This window comes from Panthera uncia, chromosome C2 (genome assembly GCF_023721935.1).
Source record: "Panthera uncia isolate 11264 chromosome C2, Puncia_PCG_1.0, whole genome shotgun sequence".
Classification (NCBI taxonomy): domain Eukaryota; kingdom Metazoa; phylum Chordata; class Mammalia; order Carnivora; family Felidae; genus Panthera; species Panthera uncia.
This window is the reverse complement of record NC_064810.1, coordinates 82,131,092-82,155,438: the sequence shown is the minus strand read 5'-3', so window position 1 is coordinate 82,155,438 and position 24,347 is coordinate 82,131,092. Positions and strand designations below refer to the sequence as shown.

General features: G+C 40.3%; 1 protein-coding gene across 3 annotated transcripts in view; it reads right to left on the bottom strand.

Moving 5' to 3' along the window:
* Window positions 1-1,012: 1,012 nt before the first annotated feature.
* LAMP3 (lysosomal associated membrane protein 3) overlaps window positions 1,013-24,347 on the bottom strand; it is a 42,648-nt gene continuing 19,313 nt past the window's right edge. Inside the window, exons 5-6 of one of the 3 annotated variants that reach the window (XM_049628509.1) lie at window positions 20,983-21,153; window positions 1,013-1,584 (exon numbers count right to left, since the gene is read on the bottom strand). In XM_049628509.1, coding sequence (XP_049484466.1) covers window positions 1,451-1,584; window positions 20,983-21,153 — 305 coding nt within the window. In that variant the 3' untranslated portion in view covers window positions 1,013-1,450. Of the gene's footprint in view, window positions 1,585-10,675; window positions 10,946-18,165; window positions 19,052-20,982; window positions 21,154-24,347 lie in introns of those variants that run through there. The other 2 variants (XM_049628510.1, XM_049628508.1) reach the window with 2 other exon arrangements.

The following is a 24,347-nucleotide window of genomic DNA, read 5'->3' as shown; positions in this document are numbered from 1 at the left end:
CCTACTGACTCATAAGAGAACAAATCAGGAAAGTCATTATGTACTCTGGGGTGACCCAAATTATTCCTTTCCTAAAGAATTCTAGGGGTATGTGGTCTTTTCTGTTAGTATACTTAGTTCGTTTGTTTAGTTGTAAGAACAAGCAGTGAATACAATTCTTGGCAGGCTGCTCTACAGAATAAAGTGTCCTAGAATAGAAAATGTGGTTCTAACAGAGCAGAAGAAGCAAGTTACCACAAGGGGGGGATCTACCTTCAACAAAGAAAAGTTGGCTGGAGGTTAGATTTCTGTTTTCAAAGAAATAAAAAATGAGTTGAGATGTTTACTCCATTCCTTTATCTTTAGATCCACAGCTGCACAGTCCCATAAAAATGAGAAACTGATGTTTTGCAGAGCCCCTTAGTGTCCTTCAAGGAGGCAGAGAACTTTATTAAAGATCTCCTATTTCATTATCTATCAAGTCCTTTCATGTCCCCTTATCTCTTATGATTCTGGAGAAATTCCTTTTCTCTGTGAAAAAAGGAGCACTTGCTGGTGTGAGGCTTCAGGCAGAATTCAGTGTCATTGTTCTTGTAGCCAAGTTGATGTAGTGAAGTCCATAGACGTTGGCACCAGACCAACTGGCAGTCAAATTTTGGCTCTGCCATTTGTTAGCTGGGTGACATGGAGGTGATCAATTTCCTTAAGTCTGAGTTTACTCATCTATAAGTTGGGAGGATTAAATGGAATGTATCTAAACTTAGCCAAGTGTCTGGCATATATGTGTTCAACTATTAAGGATTATGTTTCTTGCTTATTATTTAATTCTGTTGTCTGTAGCCACCTAATTCTTAGCCTTTAGTGATTCTGCAGGAGGAGTCATCAAGATTAAAAGTATAAGCTAATTTGTTCCTCTTGTTGGCGTCACATCAAACCTAGACAAACTGTGATATAGTGGGATTTTTGATGATTAAAAACAAATTAAAGTGGAAAGGAGGTAAGCAGATCATCAGACATGTATATCATATAAAACATGGATAAGAAAAGTTCTGGAAGTCCATTTTATAGACAAAGAAGAGGCATTTTTTTTTTATTGGGAAAGATGAAGGATAAAATAAAATTCCAATGTGCACAGGTAGCATTAGTTACAATTAACATTTTAGTTTATAATTTGGGAGCATATACCACTTTACATGCATTATAACATATCTCAAATGTTGATTTGAATGGTTAAAATATTTTGAAGGAAACTGGAAAATACTCAAGCAGATCACTATATCTTTCATAAAATAAACAAAAAATATGTAGAAATTGATTTGTTGCTTGAACTTAAATCAGAAATGACTTAGTTTTTGTGAAAGATAGTGGTTTATATTGTCAGAAGGACTCACTCTAAGGGAAGTCCCCAACATTCTGGAAATGATGAAAGAATTCTCTAAACTCCATTATTTTCTTTTCCTCTGGGAACCAATTAGATTCTCTGGTATCCAGATGATTCACGTCTTAGGCGGATTCCATAGACAATCAAACCCACAGCGCAGAGACCAAGCACAATGGCCCCAATCACAGGAAGCACAATTGTGTAGTCAGATGAACATTCGTCAACTAAGAGAGGGAGAAAGAAAAAAATACAATATAGCAGGTAAGGTTTGGTGAGGACAGTCGAGAAAGCAGACTAGAGTGGGAAGAATATGAACTTTTGAGTCCAATCCAAGCTTGACTTTTTTTTTTAAATTGAAGTATAATTGATATGCCACCAAGCTTGACTTTTAATTTCACCACTAACTGTGTGAACTTGGATGAGTTATTGAACCTTGCAATTTCCTCATTTATAAAATAAGCAAATAATGTATAAGATTCTTGGGGGATTAAACAAGATACCCTTATCTTTGCAGCAAATAATAGTTTTTTTTTTTGTTTTTTGTTTTTTTTTTGTTTTTTAAGGCTCCATGCCCAACATGGAGTCTAATGCAGGGCTCGAACTCAGGATCCTGAGATCAGGAATTGAGCTGAGATCAAGAGTCTGACTCCTAACCAACTGAGCTACCTAGGCACCCCCAGCAATTAATAGATACTTAATAATCGTTAGACATGTTTTCTTCCAGGTGTGTTCTCTGAAAAGTAGAATGTGCTTACATACAAGAGATTGTTGTTAGATTATACCTGATCTCTTGAAAACATGTGATGTTTATCTACTTTGTAAAATATTTTTTTGCTACACTTAAAGTTCTAATTATTTATGAGAGCTTAAAAATGAACATTTGTAAATTTGTCAAAACTTTTTTCTTTAGAGGCATCTGGGTGGCTCAGTTGGTTAGGCATCCGACCCTTGGTTTCAGCTCAGGTCATGATCTCGTGGTTCATGGGTTCAAGCCCTTGGGTCATGATCTCATGGTTCGTGGGTTCAAGCTGTCAGCGCAGGGCCTGCTTAGGTTTCTCTCTCTCCATTTCTCTCTCTCTGCGCCCGCCCACCCCCCCACCCCGCTTGTGCGCACACGCACATTCTGTCTCAAAATAAATGAATAAACTTTGAAAATAAAAAATTTTTTCTTTATTTAATTAGAGAGTATTTATTCTGTTTGTTTAAAATGTAGTCAGTCTCAACTGGAGAAAGATGGAGAGCCATGAGGATAAAAGGGAACTTGATTGAATACAAGTAAGTATAGAGAACTATATCTTATTCAAGGATAGAGAAAAGGCAATAGATGAATGGTTAAAGAAGATGTGATATATGTATGTATATACACACATATACGCACAATCGAATATAATGCAGCCATAAAAAGAATGAGATCTTGCATTTGAAACAACCTGGATGGACCTATAGGGTATTATGCTCAGTGAAATAAGTCAGATTGAGGAAGACAAATACCATATCATTTCCACACATATGTGGAATCTAAAAAACGAAAACACAAGAATAAACAAACAAAAAGCAGAATCAGGTCTATAAATACATTAAAAAAAAACTGATGGGGAGGAAAGGGGAATAGGGGAATGGGTAAAATGAGTGAAGAGGAGTAGGAGACACAGGCTTCCAGTTATGGAACGAATAAGTCACAGGGATGAAAGGTACAGCATAGGGAATATAGTCAATGATATTATAATAGCGGTGCATGGTGACAGGTGTAGCTACACTTGTGGTGAACATAATAACCTATAGGGAAGTTGAATCACTACTTTGTCCACCTGAAACTAATGTAACACCGTGTGTCAGCTGTACTCAAATAAAAAAAAAAAGTAAAGAAGAAAAATCTCCAGCATATGTTAAGGGGAAAAAAGTAACGCAGAGAAAAATGCATATAGTACTACAATGTTTTATGTAAGTAAAGAGGAAATGAAGATATATTTCTTGCATTTACTTAAAGAAGACCTGGAAGGATAAATGCATGATAAACCAATAAAAGTAATGGCCTGTAGATGGCTAAGGGGAGAACGGGATGAAGAAGAACAAGGTGAGGGCAAGGGTTTGTAAGGTAAAACGTCATATCATCTTAGTTTAAGACAAATGCAAAGAAAAATTGTAATGAAAATTTCAAATATTTGAATAAATATCTCATAAGATCATGAAAAATAAAAAGAATAGATATGAGAATATATTCATGAGATTGTCGCATGAACCAATATCAAAACAAACCAAGGATCAATTCTCACCTGAGGTCAGACAAAAAAGGATCAGGAGGGACAAGGGAGAGAGAACGATAGAGACTCAACAAATCTGTACAAGACACGCAGTGTGCTTGTCCTATACTATTTCATTTGGCAGTGGACAATATTTACATAACGATGATAATACATACCTTATTGATTTAACAAAAAACAGTGATATAACAATAGAAGGGATGTTAAGAGTATGAAATCCTTATCTGCCATAATAAGAAGTTTAAAGCTAATAAATTGAGAAATAGAAAAGCTTTTTAACATTTTTTAAAAGAATTATTGAGGGATGTCTAGGTGGCTCAGTCGATGAAGCGTCCAATTTCGGCTCAGGTCAAAATCTCGCCATTTGTGAGTTCAAGCCCTGCTTCGCGCTCTCTGCTGACAGCTCAGAGCCTAGAGCCTGATTCAGATTCTGTGTCTTCCTTCTCTCTGTCCCTCCCATGTTCATGCTCTCTTTCTGTTTCTCAATAATACATAAACTTTAAAAAAATTAAAAAAAGAATTATTGAGATAGTTACCATAAGAAATTATTAAAATTAGTTAAAAGTACTTTGTCTCTTAGAGGAAGGGCAGGGAAATGTTACTTTTCATGATAAGCCCTTTTGGAGTACACAATTTTGTTATTTAGTATATTAGTAAATATGTATTTCTTAGGTAAAAAAGAATGTTGACAAAATAAGAAGTTAATTTGATTAGAATGATTTGGGAAAAGATACAAAAATGTTAAAACAAAATGCAAAGCACCTACCTATTGACCAAAATGTGAAACACATATGCTAAAATAATTCCACCATAGGGTATTATAAAGATCTATTTATGTAAGTACACAAAGGTATGTTACAATAATCTCATTTAAAAAAAATTTTTTTTAACGTTTATTTATTTTTGAGACAGAGAGAGACAGAGCATGAACGGGGGAGGGTCAGAGAGAGGAAGACACAGAATCCAAAACAGGCTCCAGGCTCTGAGCTGTCAGCACAGAGCCTGACGGGGGGCTCAAACTCACGGACTGCGAGATCATGACCTGAGCTGAAGTCGGCCGCCCAACTGACTGAGCCACCCAGGCACCCCATACAATAATCTCATTTTATGAGAGCAAAATGGGCAATCCAGATATCCATCAAAAATGTTAAATGGTATATCCATACAATAGAAGATATTGTGGCCACTAAAAAGAATGTGGTGGATCTCAGTGTGCTGACAGAGAAGTTCCCTAGAATCATGGAGCATTGCATGAACCCCCAAAAAACTACAGGTATGCCGGAAGTGAAAAGATAGACAAGATGCTGGGGAAGGGCTGGGATGGGAGTAGACAGCAGCCTTCACTTTCCATATAATTTAACACTATTTAATATCACATAGCTTAAATGTTGTTAAAATGCAGAAAAGTGGGGCACCCGGGTGGCTCAGTCGGTTGAGCGACTGACTCTTGATTTCTGCTCAGGTCATGATCCCAGAGTCATGAGATTGAGCCCCCCATCAGACTCCGTGCTGAGTGTGGAGCCTCCTTGAGCCCCCCCAGCAGACTCGGTGCTGAGTGTGGAGCCTGTTTGAGATTCCCTCGCCCTCTGCCCCTCCCCTGTTCACATGTGCATGCACATGCTCTCTCTAAAATAAAACAACAATAATAATAATAATAATAAAATGCAGAAAAGTACACAAAGAAAACAATGATCTGATCACCACAATTCTTCCATTTCAATGAATCACTGCAAACCTAGGAAGGCAATTGCTTCCTCTGTATATAGATGAGTGTGTGTGTGTGCTCATGTGTATGCCTGACAAAACATCATTCAATTTTCAAAAAATGATATTTTTCTCTTTACAAATAATTAAGATGATTTAGAAAAGCACAAATAAAAAAATAAAAACTGTAGGAGAGGAAGAAATTTCTTCTTTCCTCCAAGATTCTTCCAGCTGGTTTAAGAATTACAGATTAAAAGGAGGAAAAAAACCCTAAGTTTTATTATATGTGCACAGTAATTCATCAGTAATGAAATTGATACCCAAAGAAATGACCAATGCAGGCAGTTTCTATGCATTTTAAACAAAGAGATACTGCATTTGTGAGGATTTGACAGGATAAAGAGAACAGATGTTTGGGAGCTTCAATTAGTAAGGAATTCTAAGTGGAATTTGGGCTGAGATAGCAGATCAATAAAAAGTAACAGGTTTGTTTCTATAGCTTTCTTCGCTTTAATGTTCCTCTCTCTGGTGACAGGATGTGTTTTTACTGTGTGTTTTACAGGGAGGGTACCTTTCATATGGGAGATTTCCTGCTTTCAGGGTGACCGAGGAGGGTCTGAATGTCCTTGCACTGGCCGTTTCCCAAGTAGCTTCGACTCAAAATAATCAGTATGCCATTGTGGTACGTTTTGGGCCAGCCTCCCCCGGAACCCTTACAAAACCAATCACCTGAAAACCACCCACCCAGAAATTATCCTTGCGAAAACATGGACAAATATAATTTCAGGCATCTTTCTTTACAACTATAAGGACATGGGTAGAAAAATATATACACATACTTTTATTAAAATAGGATCATACAAATGCTATTTTACCAAAATTGCTTATTTTAATTTAATTGATTTCACAGAAGAAAAAAGCTAAAACAAAACTGGGAAAGCTACCGAACTTCAAATAAATGTAACTTTGTCACAGGAAGTATTGTTTCATAAAAGATCTCTTTAAGGTTCAAAAAAGAGACTATAAATACACCCTAAAGGGTTATGAAGTGCATTAAGAGGTTATGAAATAAGTGAGAGACAGTATGCATTTTCTAAACTCTGTGTTTCCAATGTAGACATTATCTATTGATAATGTTTTGAAAGATTAGCGCTAACAGATTCCCTTCTCTCTCTCTTATTCCCAACTCAAATTTTGAATAAATGTATTATTTTTTTACAAAATTTTTAATGTTTATTTTTGAGAGAGAGAGAGAGAGAAAGACAGAGCACAAGTGGGGGAGGGGCAGAAAGCGAGGGAAGCAGGCTCCAGGTTCCCAGCTGTCAGCACAGAGCCCAACAAGGGGCTCCATCTCAGGACCCCGCACCCCACCCCCAACCATGAGATCATGACCTGAGCCAAAGTCAGATGCTTAACTGACTGAGCCACCCAGGTGCCCCTGAATAGATATATTATTTTTTAAATCATTGTTCTGGTTTATAACATTTCAATTCTATTTGATAACTATCATTCCAATAGTTTAAAAAAATATGTTTCAAATATATAACACACATTCCTGATTCAAAGTCAAAATAATACAAAATGCTGTACGTTGAGAAGTTCCACTTTCACCTTTGTCTCATCGTTTTTGTTACCCCTGTCTTAACCACTGGTTTTCTATATACATTTCCAATGTTTCAGGTATAAGCAAAAATGAAAATATATTTTATTTCCTCCTTTTTTCACTATTATGCATTATGTTTTTTCATTTAACAATATATTTTGGGTAACTTTCCTATACATACATAAAAATGTATGTTCTCATTCTTGCTTATAACTATATTCTGTTGTGGGATGTATCTGTTCCAGACTGATGGACACTTCGCTTGTTTCAAAATTTTACTATTACAAATAATGTTGTAATGAAAAACCATGTACATGGTTTTCATATACAAGATGTATCTGTATGATAAATTTTCAGACCCATAGTTGTTTAATGCTTTTTCCATTTATCTATTTAAATAGATAAAATGTTTTTTTGTGTTTTTTGTGTTTTTTTAAAAAAAAATTTTTTTAACGTTTATTTATTTTTGAGACAGAGAGAGACAGAGCATGAACAGGGGAGGGGCAGAGAGAGAGGGAGACACAGAATCTGAAACAGGCTCCAGGCTCTGAGCTGTCAGCACAGAGCCCGAAGCGGGGCTTGAACTCACGGACCGTGAGATCATGACCTGAGCTGAAGTTGGACGCTTAACCGACCAAGCCACCCAGGCGCCCCGATAAAATGTTTTTTTAAAAAAAACTGTGGCTTCTCTATTCCAGAGAGATATTTGCTTATGTTCTTGTTTATAATGTGGCTTCTCTCTGATCTTACCAAATTTCGTTGTCAAACACTATCTTTAAGAAAATCTCCTTGGTGTTATATCTCTTGAATTATTTCATGTTTGAGGATACCTGCCTATTATCTTAGTAAATGATATTTCGGAGTCACACTTTCTTTCCCTTAGGATTTTGTAGGTGTTGTTTGCTGGCTTTAAATGTTATAGGTGATTTGGTTTTTTAATGGAGAGGGAGAATTTGTATGTCTAAAGAATTCTTTATCTTTAAAGTTCTATAGCTTAGTTTGGCTGTATCTTAATGTTAAGCTTTCTTTTAAGAAAATATTTATTTTGAGAGACAGAGAGAGTGCAGCGCTTGTGTGTTCTACATGCATGCACACACAAGTGGGGAAGGAGCTGAGAGAGGGAGAGAGAGAATCCCAAGCAGGCTCCTCACTGTCAGCACAGAGCCCTATGCAGGACTCAATCCCAACTGTGAGACCATGACCTGAGCAGACATCAAGAGTTGGACACTCAACCGACTGAGCCACCCAGGTGCCCAATGTTAAGCTTTCTGTGTCTATTTTTTCCTGGGATACACTGTGCTCTTGCAATCTGCAACTTCAAACATTTATCTTAAGCAAAATCTCTAAAACCATCAAATTTATCTTCTTCCTATTTTTGAACTCTCTACTTCAGAGGCACCAATTATCCTTATTTTAGACAATCTGAATATCTCCCATACCTAGCAGCTGCCCTATCATGGTATGATCTTATTTTTTATCTGCATTAAATGCTTATTTCAGTTCTTTTCTCTTGAAGATAACTCATTTTTCAGCTCTATTTTGCCTCTTACTATTTGTTACTGTGCATTGCTTTGATACTCAATTTGTTCACTCATAGGAATGAACTCTCCCATTCACCTCACTCTTTCATTATAACATTTCACCCCTGAGTTCTGGTTATATGGAATTCACACTCTTATTAAGTGATTCTCAGCAAAATCAATTGTCAGGGATTTCTGTTTCTTGAGTTACGTTTTCTTTGTATTTTATCAACTATATTCCTTTCTAACTCTCCCTCCTTTAATTGTGGTAAAATATACATAACATAAAATTAACTGTTTTTTTAATGTTTTATTTACTTTGGCGGGGGGGGGGGGGGGGGGGGGGGGGGGGGGGGGGGAGGCAGAGCGATAGGGAGATGCATTATCCAAAGCAGACTACAGGCTCTGAATTGTCAGCACAGAGCCTAATGAGGAGCTTGAACCCACGAACTGTGAGATCATGACCTGAGCCAAAGTGGGACGCTTAACTGACTGAGCCACCCAGGTGTCCCTTAACTGTTTTCAAGTGTACACTTCAGTGACATTAAGTAAATTCACAGTTTGTGCAACCATCACCACTATCCATTTCCAGAACATTTTTCATCTTGCCAAACTAAAACTCTGTAGCCATATTTTAATCTAATCTTATTCTTACATTCTTTTGCTGCAATAATTTTGCATAGTGGTCATGCACCTTGTTTCATCTTGCTTATGCTTGGGCATTTCATCCATGACATTGAATTTCCTTTAATATCATCTGGGTAAACTAGGATATTTCTTCCCATTGTGAGATCAGTTAATGTTTCCCATTGAACTACCTATTTGGATTCTTTCTTCTTTTCTGTACCTTGGGAATTAGCTATAGTCTGGGGGTACCCTGGGATTTGGGGTTGGTTCCCCAGTTCACTTCTATAAGTCTCTGTGTTTACCCTGCTTCCTTTTCCCAGTAGCCATTTTCACTACTCCTAGATGAGAAGAGATAAAATGACCAAGCTTTTTCTCTCCAGTTTTAGGAATGGTAGTATGTGTTCACAGGATTTTTTTTTTCTCTCATATGGCTTCTTGGTGTGTGTGCTAGGGAAGCAGGTGTCCTGCTGAGCTCTCAACTCTTCCTCTGAATCTTGTTTCTTTTTTGTTCACCAGTTTTCAAAGTGTATTGCATTAGCTTATATTTCCACTGCTACTGGTGATTTTTAAACACCCTTTCCCCTTCCACCCATCTACTAGATAATGAGGAAGGAAAATTCTGTGGGGAAAATTTAGTCACTATTTTAACTCTACTTTTTCATTTTATGTATTTCTGTAATACTTAAAACAAATTTAAAAATTTAACAGAATTTAATTTAAATACTTGTTTAAGTATTCAAATTTTAAATCATCTACATATATCTTTTGTTTCCATTTTTTTTCTTAAAAATTAAGAATCAGTACTGCAGAATAAATTATAACCATTTTAACCAATTTACTGTATGGGGCAAAACCAAAATTGGGCAGACATTTCTACACATTTGTTAATCAATGTCTTGTCTGTTTATGTAATTCTTTAATCACATATTTGTGGAAAACCTAAAAACAATAACAATTCTAAACATAATTAAGTAAATTATTATATAATGTTGATAGCATATTCATGATAGCAGCCATAATAATGACACTTTGCAAATTTAATAGCATAGAGAAATGCTTATGATGCACAGGTAACAAAGGATTTCAAATTGTGTACTCTGTATGCTTCCAGTTAGCAAAACAATACTCATGAGAGGGAAATACATCAATATGAACAATGGATGGTTATTTCCAGGTGGGCATTAGTGAAGGTTTCTATTATCTCTAGGTGGGTTGCAGAGGGAGGGGCGAATTCAGGATGCCCTATCCTCAGCAGAAGAGAAAATGGAGTTGAAACTCGCCGGACAGGCAAGCAGCAGGTACACTCACTAAAGGCAAGGGTCAAGCGCCTGCCAGCCCCGTCCCGCCCCCCCACCCCCCGCCCCGGCAGGGCTTCCCGGGGTGCGCATAGCAGCCTCCTGCCCGGACGCCAGAAAGCGACAAGCAGCGCTCTGCAAGGAAGCCTCGGGCCCCTGGACCTGCAGCCGCAATAGGCAGACTCGGAGGCAGCTCCAGAGGGATCCAGGGGCGGAGAAAGAGCCTCTTTCCAACAGGTAGCTGGCCGCATTCTCAATCCGAGACCCTCCCCGGAACTCACGCAGAAAGTGGGCAGAACTGAGAGGCCGGAACGCATCCGGGCTTTATTTAGCAGTCTTTCAAAGGACAGCTTTGCTCTTTTTGCTTACTAGAATGTTAGTTCACGGTAAATTAAAAGATAATTGGCGGGTGTGTGTGAGGGGGTACACAACAGGACTCTAAAGCAGCAGCCACTCTAAAGAACTCACCGAAGATGGTAGAAAGGAAAATTGAACTTAAGTGAACCGCCTTATCCCCCTCTCCTTGATTTTAATTCCGCTTCTTTCCCGTGTGCTGTGGGGGAAATGTCCACACACTAGAAGAGGAACGTTCCTTTAGTCATTCTACAGGATGGTGAGGAGCATGGTGAATAAGCAGCTTGTGCTCTGCAGTATAGAACCTTTCAAGTACGGGAGTCAGGAACGGGGTACTTGTTGATGCCTGCTGGAGGGACCGGCTGGAGATGGAGAGAGAGAGCATCTCTCCAAAGGCAAGCCCTCGCTGGTAAAACAGTTACTTTGGGAAACACCAGGTCCTCCCATCCCAGATTTTCATCAACATCAACTGTTATAAGAAGGAAACAGGAATGTCCTGACACTGTAAACGTCGTCAGGGGCTCTTGAAGCTCTCTTGAACCTCTGCCCTCCCCACCCTCACTTCTGAGAAAGTGGAGACAGCTAAAATCCTTCCAGGGAAAGCCAGTACATGCCCTAGGTAAACAGTGGTTATACAGCTGTTGCCAACCTTCATACACTTCCTGTTCAAAACAATGAATGGCACCTCTGGCAAATACAGAAAAACAAAACTACCTGTTAGGAAAAGCAGTTGAAAACATCCAGAAGCCCATTCCTCCCCCTTGTCTCTGGAATGAAAACCTAGATTCTCCCATTTAAACAATGTAATAGAAAAGCACAAGTAACATTCCAAGCCATATTTGATAGACTTTTTCTTCCCCGTCCGGTCAGGAACCTCCTGGTTTATGATGTTCTTGGTAAAGCTTTGCTTAAAAGGAAAAGTGTGTGATAATCTGGCGTAGATCTACCTGTTCTGCTTGCCATTCCTGATCATTTTTGATGCTTAGCCTGCATCCCCTCCCTACTGTGGCCCAAATTAACAAATGTACAAGTATAGACTAGAATCAAAGAAAATAAAGACAAAGCAGAGAAAAAAAGCGTTAAGAAGGCAGACAACAAATGAAGGTGAAGAATTTGGATCTTCTTTCGTTTGGCAAGATCTTTGATATGTCCTTTCTATTTTTAAAAAATGAAATGTTGAGGGGAAGATGGCGGCGTAGGAGGACGCGGGGCTCACAACGCGTCCTGCCGATCACTTAGATTCCACCTACACCTGCCTAAAGAACCCAGAAAACCGCCAGAGGATTAGCAGAAGGGAGTCTCCGGAGTCAAGCGCAGACTAGAGGCCCACGGAAGAGGGTAGGAAGGGCGGCGAGGCGGTGCGCGCTCCACGGACTGGCTGGAGGGAGCCGGGGCGGAGGGGCGGCTCGCCAGCCAAGCAGAGCCCCCGAGTCTGGCTGGCAAAAGCGGAGGGGCCTGACAGACTGTGTTCCAACAGCAAGCGCGACTTAGCGTTTGGGAGGTCATAAGTTAACAGCTCTGCTCGGAAAGCGGGAAGGCTGGAGGACAAAGGGAGGGAGAGCTGCTGAGCCCCCGGACGGCAGAGCTCAGCTTGGCGGGGAACAAAGGCGCCAGCGCCATCTCCCCCGCCCATCCCCCAGCCAAAATCCCAAAGGGAACCAGTTCCTGCCAGGGAACTTGCTCGCTCCGCACAAACACCCAACTCTGTGCTTCTGCGGAGCCAAACCTCCGGCAGCGGATCTGACTCCCTCCCGCTGCCACAGGGCTCCTCCTGGAGTGGATCACCTAAGGAGAAGCCAGCTAAGCCTGCCCCTCCAGCCCCCGTGCACCTTGCCTACCCACCCCAGCTAATACGCCAGATCCCCAGCAACACAAGCCTGGCAGTGTGCGAGTAGCCCAGACGGGACACGCCACCCCACAGTGAATCCCGCCCCTAGGAGAGGGGAAGAGAAGGCACACACCACTCTGACTGTGGCCCCAGCAGTGGGCTGGGGGCAGACATCAGGTCGGACTGCGGCCCCGCCCACCAACTCCAGTTATACACCACAGCACAGGGGAAGTGCACTGCAGGTCCTCACCACGCAAGGGACTCTCCAAAATGACCAAACGGAAGAATTCCCCTCAGAAGAATCTCCAGGAAATAACAACAGCTAATGAACTGATCAAAAAGGATTTAAATAATATAACAGAAAGTGAATTTAGAATAATAGTCATAAAATTAATCGCTGGGCTTGAAAACAGTATACAGGACAGCAGAGAATCTCTTGCCACAAAGATCGAGGGACTAAGGAACAGTCACGAGGAGTTGAAAAACGCTTTAAACGAAATGCAAAACAAAATGGAATCCACGATGGCTCGGCTTGAAGAGGCAGAGGAGAGAATAGGTGAACTAGAAGATAAAGTTATGGAGAAAGAGGAAGCTGAAAGAAAGAGAGATAAAAAAATCCAGGAGTATGAGGGGAAAATTAGAGAACTAAGTGATACACTAAAAAAAAATAATATACGCATAATTGGTATCCCAGAGGAGGAAGAGAGAGGGAAAGGTGCTGAAGGGGTACTTGAACAAATTATAGCTGAGAACTTCCCTGAACTGGGGAAGGAAAAAGGCATTGAAATCCAAGAGGCACAGAGAACTCCCTTCAGACGTAACTTGAATCGATCTTCTGCACGACATATCATAGTGAAACTGGCAAAATACAAGGATAAAGAGAAAATTCTGAAAGCAGCAAGGGATAAACGTGCCCTCACTTATAAAGGGAGACCTATAAGACTCGTGACTGATCTCTCCTTTGAAACTTGGCAGGCCAGAAAGGCTTGGCACGATACCTACAGTGTGCTAAACAGAAAAAATATGCAGCCGAGAATCCTTTATCCAGCAAGTCTGTCATTTAGAATAGAAGGAGAGATAAAGGTCTTCCCAAACAAACAAAAACTGAAGGAATTTGTCACCACGAAACCAGCCCTACAAGAGATCCTAAGGGGGATCCTGTGAGACAAAGTACCAGAGACATCACTACAAGCATAAAACATACAGACATCACAATGACTCTAAACCCATATCTTTCTATAATAACACTGAATGTAAATGGATTAAATGCGCCAACTAAAAGACATAGGGTATCAGAATGGATAAAAAAACAAGACCCATCTATTTGCTGTCTACAAGAGACTCACTTTAGATCTGAGGACACCTTTAGATTGAGAGTGAGGGGATGGAGAACTATTTATCATGCTCCTGGAAGCCAAAAGAAAGCTGGAGTAGCCATACTTATATCAGACAAACTAGACTTTAAATTAAAGGCTGTAACAAGAGATGAAGAAGGGCATTATATAATAATCACAGGGTCTATCCACCAGGAAGAGCTAACTATTATAAATGTCTATGCGCCAAATACCCGAGCCCCCAGATATATAAAACAATTACTCATAAACATAAGCAACCTTATTGATAAGAATGTGGTCATTGCAGGGGACTTTAACACCCCACTTACAGAAATGGATAGATCATCTAGACACACAGTCAATAAAGAAACAAGGGCCCTGAATGATACATTGGATCAGATGGACTTGACAGATATATTTAGAACTCTGCATCCCAAAGCAACAGAATATACTTTCTTCTCGAGTGCACATGGAACATTCTCCAAGATAGATCATATACTGGGTCACAAAACAGCCCTTCATAAGTTTACAAGAATTGAAATTATACCATGCATACTTTCAGACCACAATGCTATGAAGCTTGAAATCAACCACAGGAAAAAGTCTGGAAAACCTCCAAAAGCATGGAGGTTAAAGAACACCCTACTAACGAATGAGTGGGTCAACCAGGCAATTAGAGAAGAAATTAAAATATACATGGAAACAAACGAAAATGAAAATACAACAATCCAAACGCTTTGGGATGCAGCGAAGGCAGTCCTGAGAGGAAAATACATTGCAATCCAGGCCTATCTCAAGAAACAAGAAAAATCCCAAATACAAAATCTAACAGCACACCTAAAGGAAATAGAAGCAGAACAGCAAAGGCAGCCTAAACCCAGCAGAAGAAGAGAAATAATAAAGATCAGAGCAGAAATAAACAATATAGAATCTAAAAAAACTGTAGAGCAGATCAACGAAACCAAGAGTTGGTTTTTTGAAAAAATAAACAAAATTGACAAACCTCTAGCCAGGCTTCTCAAAAAGAAAAGGGAGATGACCCAAATAGATAAAATCATGAATGAAAATGGAATGATTACAACCAATCCCTCAGAGATACAAACAATTATCAGGGAATACTATGAAAAATTATATGCCAGCAAATTGGACAACCTGGAAGAAATGGACAAATTTCTAAACACCCACACTCTTCCAAAACTCAATCAGGAGGAAATAGAAAGCTTGAACAGACCCATAACCAGCGAAGAAATTGAATCGGTTATCAAAAATCTCCCAACAAATAAGAGTCCAGGACCAGATGGCTTCCCAGGGGAGTTCTACCAGACATTTAAAGCAGAGATAATACCTATCCTTCTCAAGCTATTCCAAGAAATAGAAAGGGAAGGAAAACTTCCAGACTCATTCTATGAAGCCAGTATTACTTTGATTCCTAAACCAGACAGAGACCCAGTAAAAAAAGAGAACTACAGGCCAATATCCCTGATGAATATGGATGCAAAAATTCTTAATAAGATACTAGCAAATCGAATTCAACAGCATATAAAAAGAATTATTCACCATGATCAAGTGGGATTCATTCCTGGGATGCAGGGCTGGTTCAACATTCGCAAATCGATCAACGTGATACATCACATTAACAAAAAAAAAGAGAAGAACCATATGATCCTGTCAATCGATGCAGAAAAGGCCTTTGACAAAATCCAGCACCCTTTCTTAATAAAAACCCTTGAGAAAGTCGGGATAGAAGGAACATACTTAAAGATCATAAAGGCCATTTATGAAAAGCCCACAGCTAACATCATCCTCAACGGGGAAAAACTGAGAGCTTTTTCCCTGAGATCAGGAACACGACAGGGATGCCCACTGTCACCGCTGTTGTTTAATATAGTGCTGGAAGATCTAGCATCAGCAATCAGACAACAAAAGGAAATCAAAGGCATCAAAATTGGCAAAGACGAAGTCAAGCTTTCGCTTTTTGCAGATGACATGATATTATACATGGAAAATCCGATAGACTCCACCAAAAGTCTGCTAGAACTGATACATGAATTCAGCAAAGTTGCAGGATACAAAATCAATGTGCAGAAATCAGTTGCATTCTTATACACTAACAATGAAGCAACAGAAAGACAAATGAAGAAACTGATCCCATTCACAATTGCACCAAGAAGCATAAAATACCTAGGAATAAATCTAACCAAAGATGTAAAAGATCTGTATGCTGAAAACTATAGAAAGCTTATGCAGGTAATTGAAGAAGATATAAAGAAATGGAAAGACATTCCCTGCTCATGGATTGGAAGAATAAATATTGTCAAAATGTCAATACTACCCAAAGCTATCTACACATTCAATGCAATCCCAATCAAAATTGCACCAGCATTCTTCTCGAAACTAGAACAAGCAATCCTAAAATTCATATGGAACCACAAAAGGCCCCGAATAGCCAAAGTAATTTTGAAGAAGAAGACCAAAGCAGGAGGCATCACAATCCCAGACTTTAGCCTCTACTACAAAGCTGTCATCATCAAGTCAGCATGGTATTGGCATAAAAACAGACACATAGACCAATGGAATAGAATAGAAACCCCAGAACTAGACCCACAAACGTATGGCCAACTCATCTTTGACAAAGCAGGAAAGAACATCCAATGGAAAAAAGACAGTCTCTTTAACAAATGGTGCTGGGAGAACTGGACAGCAACATGCAGAAGGTTGAAACTAGACCACTTTCTCACACCATTCACAAAAATAAACTCAAAATGGATAAAGGACCTGAATGTGAGACAGGAAACCATCAAAACCTTAGAGGAGAAAGCAGGAAAAGACCTCTCTGACCTCAGCCGTAGCAATCTCTTACTCGGCACATCCCCAAAGGCAAGGGAATTAAAAGCAAAAGTGAATTACTGGGACCTTATGAAGATAAAAAGCTTCTGCACAGCAAAGGAAACAACCAACAAAACTAAAAGGCAACCAACGGAATGGGAAAAGATATTTGCAAATGACACATCGGACAAAGGGCTAGTATCCAAAATCTATAAAGAGCTCATCAAACTCCACACCCGAAAAACAAATAACCCAGTGAAGAAATGGGCAGAAAACATGAATAGACACTTCTCTAAAGAAGACATCCGGATGGCCAACAGGCACATGAAAAGATGTTCAACGTCGCTCCTTATCAGGGAAATACAAATCAAAACCACACTCAGATATCACCTCACGCCAGTCAGAGTGGCCAAAATGAAGAAATCAGGAGACTATAGATGCTGGAGAGGATGTGGAGAAACAGGAACCCTCTTGCACTGTTGGTGGGAATGCAAATTGGTGCAGCCGCTCTGGAAAGCAGTGTGGAGGTTCCTCAGAAAATTAAAAATAGACCTACCCTATGACCCAGCAATAGCACTGCTAGGAATTTATCCAAGGGATACAGGAGTACTGATGCATAGGGGCACCTGTACCCCAATGTTTATAGCGGCACTCTCAACAATAGCCAAATTATGGAAAGAGCCTAAATGTCCATCAACTGATGAATGGATAAAGAAATTGTGGTTTATATACACAATGGAATACTACGTGGCAATGAGAAAAAATGAAATATGGCCTTTTGTAGCAACATGGATGGAACTGGAGAGTGTGATGCTAAGTGAAATAAGCCATACAGAGAAAGACAGATACCATATGGTTTCACTCTTATGTGGATCCTGAGAAACGTAACAGAAACCCATGGGGGAGGGGAAGGAAAAAAAAAAAAGAGGCTAGAGTGTGAGAGAGCCAAAGCATAGGAGACTGTTAAAAACTGAGAACAAACTGAGGGTTGATGGGGGGGTGGGAGGGAGGGCAGGGTGGGTGATGGGTATTGAGGAGGGCACCTTTTGGGATGAGCACTGGGTGTTGTATGGAAACCAATTTGACAGTAAATTTCATATATTAAATAAAAAAAATAAAAAAATTAAAAAAAATAAAATAAAAAAAAAAATGAAATGTTGGGGGACACTTGAATGTCTCCATCAGTTGAGCATTCGACTTCCCCTCAGGTCATGATCTCAAGGTTCATGAGTTCGAGCCCCACATTGGGCTCTGTGCTGTCAGTGCAGAGCCCACTTTGGATCCTCTGCCACCTGCCCCCCCCCCCCCCCCCCCGCACCTTCCGTGTTTCGCACGCTCTCTCTTAAAAAATAAACATTTTAAAAAAATGAAATGTTGGGAAGCTATCTAGTTTGTTTTTTTTTTTTTTTTTTTTTTACTAATAACACATTATAATAGCATAGAATGTCTTTTTAAATTTTTTTTTTAACGTTTATTTATTTTTGAGACAGAGAGAGACAGAGCATGAACAGGGGAGGAGCAGAGAGAGAGGGAGACACAGAATCTGAAACAGGCTCCAGGCTCTGAGCTGTCAGCACAGAGCCCGATGCGGGGCTCAAACTCACGGACCGTGAGATCATGACCTGAGCCGAAGTCGGACGCTCAACTGACCAAGCCACCCAGGCGCCCCTAGAATGTCTTTTTAAAAATAATAGTCTATTAACACCATTCTGTAATTCAAGTAAATCAGGAATTGGGCACAATTCAGGAGCTTTAAATGACTTTAGAATCTATTTTGAAATGGATTGGTTTTTAAAGAGGTAATATATACATTTTAACTAGATATTGAGACTCTTCAAAATGTGTAAGAAAAATCAGTGCTGTTTGAAAATGTTGTTCTACAATTCTCCCTTTAGGTATTTGCTCTCTCCCTCTCCCAAGCATGTCCCTACTTCTTATCCCTAATTCTCAAAGCCAGCCCTCTATTACCAGGTGTGGAAGATGGAATTCAAGCCCATGGCACAGCCTCCCTATGCCAACAGGAGAAAGTGGTGGCTACATTTTAATTAGCCTTCAGATGGCCCCTGGGGGAAAATTGGGTTTCCTAATAAGATTGGAAGGGTGGGATAGGCTACTAGAACTGATTCCTTCACTTCAGGCTGAATATGAAGCCAGAATTCCCAAGGCCTTAACCTTGCACACTTTGAAGAAGGTGGGGCTTTACACGCGTTCATATCCTCTACTGGGCCTCTTTCTGGCCACCAGGCATGCTGTTAGCAAAACGACAAGCAGTCCTGCGATACTCAGGCCCACGGCCACAGGGATTTCTCTCCTGTTTCTGTCACTGAAGCATTCATCCGCTGCAATTGAAGTCAGAGTAACAGGTGTTACAGGCTGGCCACAATGCTGGGAAGTGATACTGCCCCTGCCTGCCTCAGCCTGACAGAGAAGGAAACCCAGAGAGAGACAGAGCTGCTGGGCTTCCCACCTGCTGCCTCAGACACACAGGTGAAAACGAGGAAGATAGGGTCAGCGCAATGATCTGAAATGTGCAGTGTTTGTGATCACTTAAGGACTAAATTAAACTGCAGATACCCAGTCCCCACATCCTGGAAATTAGTTTTGATGGATTGGAGGTGGGGTCCAGGAAATTCCGATGCAGCTGGGAGGCAGATCCAACTTTGGGAAATCTTGGTTTGGTCTAGAGAGTCAGGATCAGAACTGTAAGCCACAGTAAGTTCTGGGGTCATGTTTCCCAACTCTGGAAACAGGGACCTGTGTCAAATTGCATGGCCAAAGTTTTCTATTCAAACGCTGCTTCTTACAGTGGCTGCCGGACAGTCTGGGGCTGGAGAAATCATTTTCAGGCTCTGGGATTTTAGTTCCCTAAAATGGGTTGAGAATGTGGGAGGCTGAGAATTGGATGAGAGGGTGAGGGAAGGAGGGGGAAAAATGAAAAGATAGTTTTCTACATCTCCCTTTGGGCACTGCTAATAGAAGTCAGGTGTATGTTGCTGAAAGGTGTTATTTCTCATCTCTGCCACTACCAGGTTTCATACACCTGCTCACTTCCTGCTTCACAGAGGTTCTGAGCCGGAGGAAGAGCAAATGCGTACCTCATTTAAGGTCACATGATTAATAACAGAGGCTTTTCAAATCCTCATTATGAATTTTTAAGTTTCCCCAGATTGGAAGTTTTCGGATAAGATGACAGAGTGGGGCCAACCTACTAAGAAATATTACTATTTTTATCTTGGTGCTGTGGTAAAGGTCCAAAATGGAGGCAGAGATTTTAAGACTCAGACAAAACCTACAGAAATTAGGGGATCTGAGGCAAGCCACACTTTATTCCTTCTTCTGCTCAATGCTTCCCAGCAAGTATGTCAGAAGTGTTTTGTAGGCACATCTTCAATTTTATAATGGAACTCAAAGAGAAGTTGGATTCACATTACAGAAATTTAAGTTACAGCTAATCTTCCAGCTAAATCTGTTTATGAAAACTGAGAGGTAGTCATAACGTCATTAGTTATTATGAAAGGAATGTTTTAGAAACTGAAATTCAATTCCTGCACATATGTAGAAATCCTTGTAACCCATTTTCCCAGCGGGGAAAAAAAGGACTTTTTCAGAAAGTCAGCCTGGTCTGTCCCTGGCCTTCTTCCTAGGACCTGCTTCCCTCTGTGGTGGTTAAAACTCAAAGCAGAAGTTGCATGGGAACTAAGACCAGCTACAAGGAAGCTCTAGTCAGGAGAACTGAGTTCATAATTGAAAACAGGGTGCCCAACAGAGTATATTTCTATCTTGAAATATTCCATCTTTCTCTTTTCCCTCTGCAAGTGGGAAAGAATCTATTCTGAAATCTTGAATTTTAGATATTACTAATACTCAGGATCTTTAAAGTCTCTCAAAATACCTGAGTTAACTAGTACTCAGTAGCTTGTAAAGAGGAAGTTGTAGGTGGTATTTTCTGACTTTTTGATTCAGTCAGTGAGTGTGTGTGTGTGTGTGTGTGTGTGTGTTGGAGGAGTCAGAATACATGTTTTAGTCATATAAAGAGAACATATCCTGCTGTGGGAGGACAAGGGTGGGTTAAGGTGTCTGATTTTGAGGTTGGTTGACTCAGAGGAATGGCAGGAGGGGAACTTGGCCCTAAAAGCTTAATAGAATCATACTATTCTAGGAAGCTCATGTGATTCTTGTCCCTTTGACAACTGCACACACAAAAAACAACTTGATACTATCCCTGGGTCTCTGAAGTTTATGTTTGTGACATGATGAAGATTTAACTTACCATTTCCAAATTGGTCGTCTTCAAAATCAAAGGCTTGAAATTGGACATTCATTGTTTTCAGTTGAAGCTGGGTTGACAGCTGGATGCTCTGCTCACTCACACACTTGAAGGAATGCCCAACCACAGTCTCAAACATCACCATAGCACTTTTCATTCCTTGGTAAATTTTCTCTGAAAACACAAAGATGAATTATAGACACATCAGAATCTTGGCATATATCCAATGAGTTCCAGCGGTTACTGGGTGGCCCATGTATAGTTAAATGGCCTTCATTTACATATGGCTTTCAGGGGTTCTGCCCTGTCCTCATGAAAAACCACTCTTCTGCTCTTGGGGACTTCTTCCTGTATTCTGTAGCATGTGGGGGCAAAGTCACATGAATTAGAATGTGACAACATTGAAATGAGAACTTTTAGGACTTTTTCTTCAGTTGTTTTAAGTCATTGGGGGCAGTGGTGGGGACTATTGTCAGTGTTTGGGGACTACAGAGAAGTGCCCAGAAAAACTTCAGAAACAAGAGAAGATCGATCTCTGTGACAGTCACATGAACCCTTAATGAATCAGAATAGACATCCAAAGTCTCCAAGTGGAGCGTTTACATATTACTAGATTATATTAATACAGCAAGAGGACAGGCTAATCCCATCATTAGGAAGGGTTGTTACATCCATCCACATGGAAACAGAGAAGGGAGAGGCCCATCTCTGCCCATTTAAGTGCTGCTGGGGAGAGAATGTTCTGCTTAAGGACTGGCCCTGTTTGTTTCCTGACAGGTACGCCCGCTTCAAGGTGGATGGGGCTAAACATTTTAATCATATAATTAACTCCATTTGCTCTAATTTTACATTCATCAAACACCCTTCTGATTATACTTTGGCTTCTTGAATGGGAGAAAGTTCACTGGCCAGAGGACCCAACTATCTAGTCCCCTTGGCATGACGGTGTAAGAAACAGTTGCATGAAAAATGCACAAATTTGCATTCTGATTTTATGCATCAATTTCATGACCTTGGTTTAACATCAGCCTCCTTGAAGAAACAGACAATACATAAGGGGGTGCTGACAGCTCTCATGATTGAGGACCAGACTATGGACCTTAGTGAATTCACCCAAGTGTGCCTCCAAGGAATACCCATGGGCTATTAATAAGGGAGCTTGTGAATTCACCAAAGTTGTGCCTGCAGGGAATACCCATGGGCTGTTAATGAGGGAGCTTGAAAGTCTCCCTCCTTTTCTGTCTCTGTGGATGTGTTGCCTGTGCCTAAGGTAACATCCCACATTAAGGGTCTGCTTGCTATGTGCCGGGTGCTGTGCAGGTACTCTACGTGTACCTTCCTGTTTAATTCTCATAACAACCATTTGAGACTGGTTCTACTTTCTCCATTTTACGGACAAGGAAATGGAGAGTTGGAGAATTGAAAACATTTGCCTAAGATTCTACAATTAGTAAGTGGAATTTGGACTCAAGCAATCTGATTGTAGAGCTTGCTATCTTTTTTTTTTTTTTTTTTTAAGAGAGAGGGAGAGAGAGCATGAGCAGGGGAGAGGGGCACAGGGATAGGGATAGAGAGAATCTTAAGCAGATTCCATGCCCAGTGCGGAGCCTGATGTGGGGCTTGATCCCACAACCCTGGGACCATGATCTGAACCCAAATCAACAGTCAGATGCTCAACCCACTGAGCCACCCAGGTACCCCTCTAGAGCTTTTTATCTTAACCACTACCCGATTGCTGTCTCCTGCCATTACTGTACTATTTACTGTAGACTCTTCATTGGCACATGCAAATGTCCTACATGATGTACTGAATTATCCATGTGTACTACTATACCATGTGTTATACCCCAGGGTAATTGTCTACTACTACTACTGCTGCTGCTATCACTCCCAATAACATTACAACAGTCACTACCTCTGTAAGTACAACTGACTACTGTTACTAATACCATCACCATCACCACTGATGTGCAAATTGTCATTATTGTGACTACTATAGCTCCTGCTACTACTGCTGAGCCTGGATTATTGGGACCTAGAATTCTTTTATCCCCTTTCTCAGCTTCTAACTTAGCTTCTGGTCTGACTTATCCTTCCCTTGCTTCTTGAGACATCACTACCTTATTCCTGGCTAAAATTTGGTCCATGCCTAGTGATAACATTAGCTAATTTATGTTAGCATTCATAATATTTATTCCCCAGCCTATATGAGTTTACTTGTCTACGTGAGTTACTATGTGAAAGTGAGTTGTCAACTATGACATCTTACTTACTTTTAACCAATAATCATTGACAACATCCTCTTGAACAATATCAGTATCATATATCTACTATTCTAGATAGACATTTCTCCACATTTTCATTTCCTGGCAAGTTTCTTTAGTATAAGCTCCTTAATAAGATAAGTTTAAGCCAGTCAAAAGATAGAAGTTTAAAAAGGAGAAAACAGACATGAAAACTGTTTTTACAGTACCTGGCACCTAAGAGGTGCTTAACAGTGGTTTGTTATCTAAGTCTGGGCTTTCCAGAGAAACGTCTGATCCCTCTGAGCAATTCCCCCAACTTGACTGGGAGCATTACCTTTCTAGACACGAACACTGTAGGAGTTCTCTCGAATGACCCCACTGAGGGAAATTCTCTATGTAGCAACTGGACTGAATCTTTATAAATATAAACCATGATATATCATTTTTCTATACCAAACCCTCCAATGACATCCTTTTACACTTTAGACTAAAATTCAAAGTCCTTACCTTGCCCTACCCACAAGACCTACATGCTCTGGCCTGGATGCCCCACAGATCTTCTCTGCTGCTTTGCTCACTCTCTTGCTGACCCCTGAACACATGAGCAACTTCATTCCTTAGGACTTGTGTATCTGTTGTTCCCGCCACCGGAAAAAAGCTTCCCCAGGCCCAGATGCCCCCAGATGAGGTATCTCTCTGCTCAAACCTCACCTCTTCAGAGAGGCCTTCCTTCTTAGAGGGCTTCCTAAAGGTCTCACTTAAAATATCTTTCCAGTCCGCTCCACAAGGACCTGCTTGTGTTTGCTCATAGAACTTAATGCTACTTAACTATTATAATTTAATGATCTTTTTATGTTCCTTTCCTCACTTCTAGAATGTAAGTTCCATGACAGCAGGGACTATATGTTTGGATAAATGGATTTCTACTGCCTATTAGAGGGCTTGGCACCCAGCTGGCACTAACTACATTTTTGTAGAATAAATACATAATTTCAAGAGTATAGAAAAAACTGCACCATCAATAGCAAATCTGTCCAAAAGTCACTAAACTCTTTATTGTTGCTTTAATGATCTCTGCTTTAATGATATCTGACATAATTTAGTCCAACCTCCTTCGTGAGC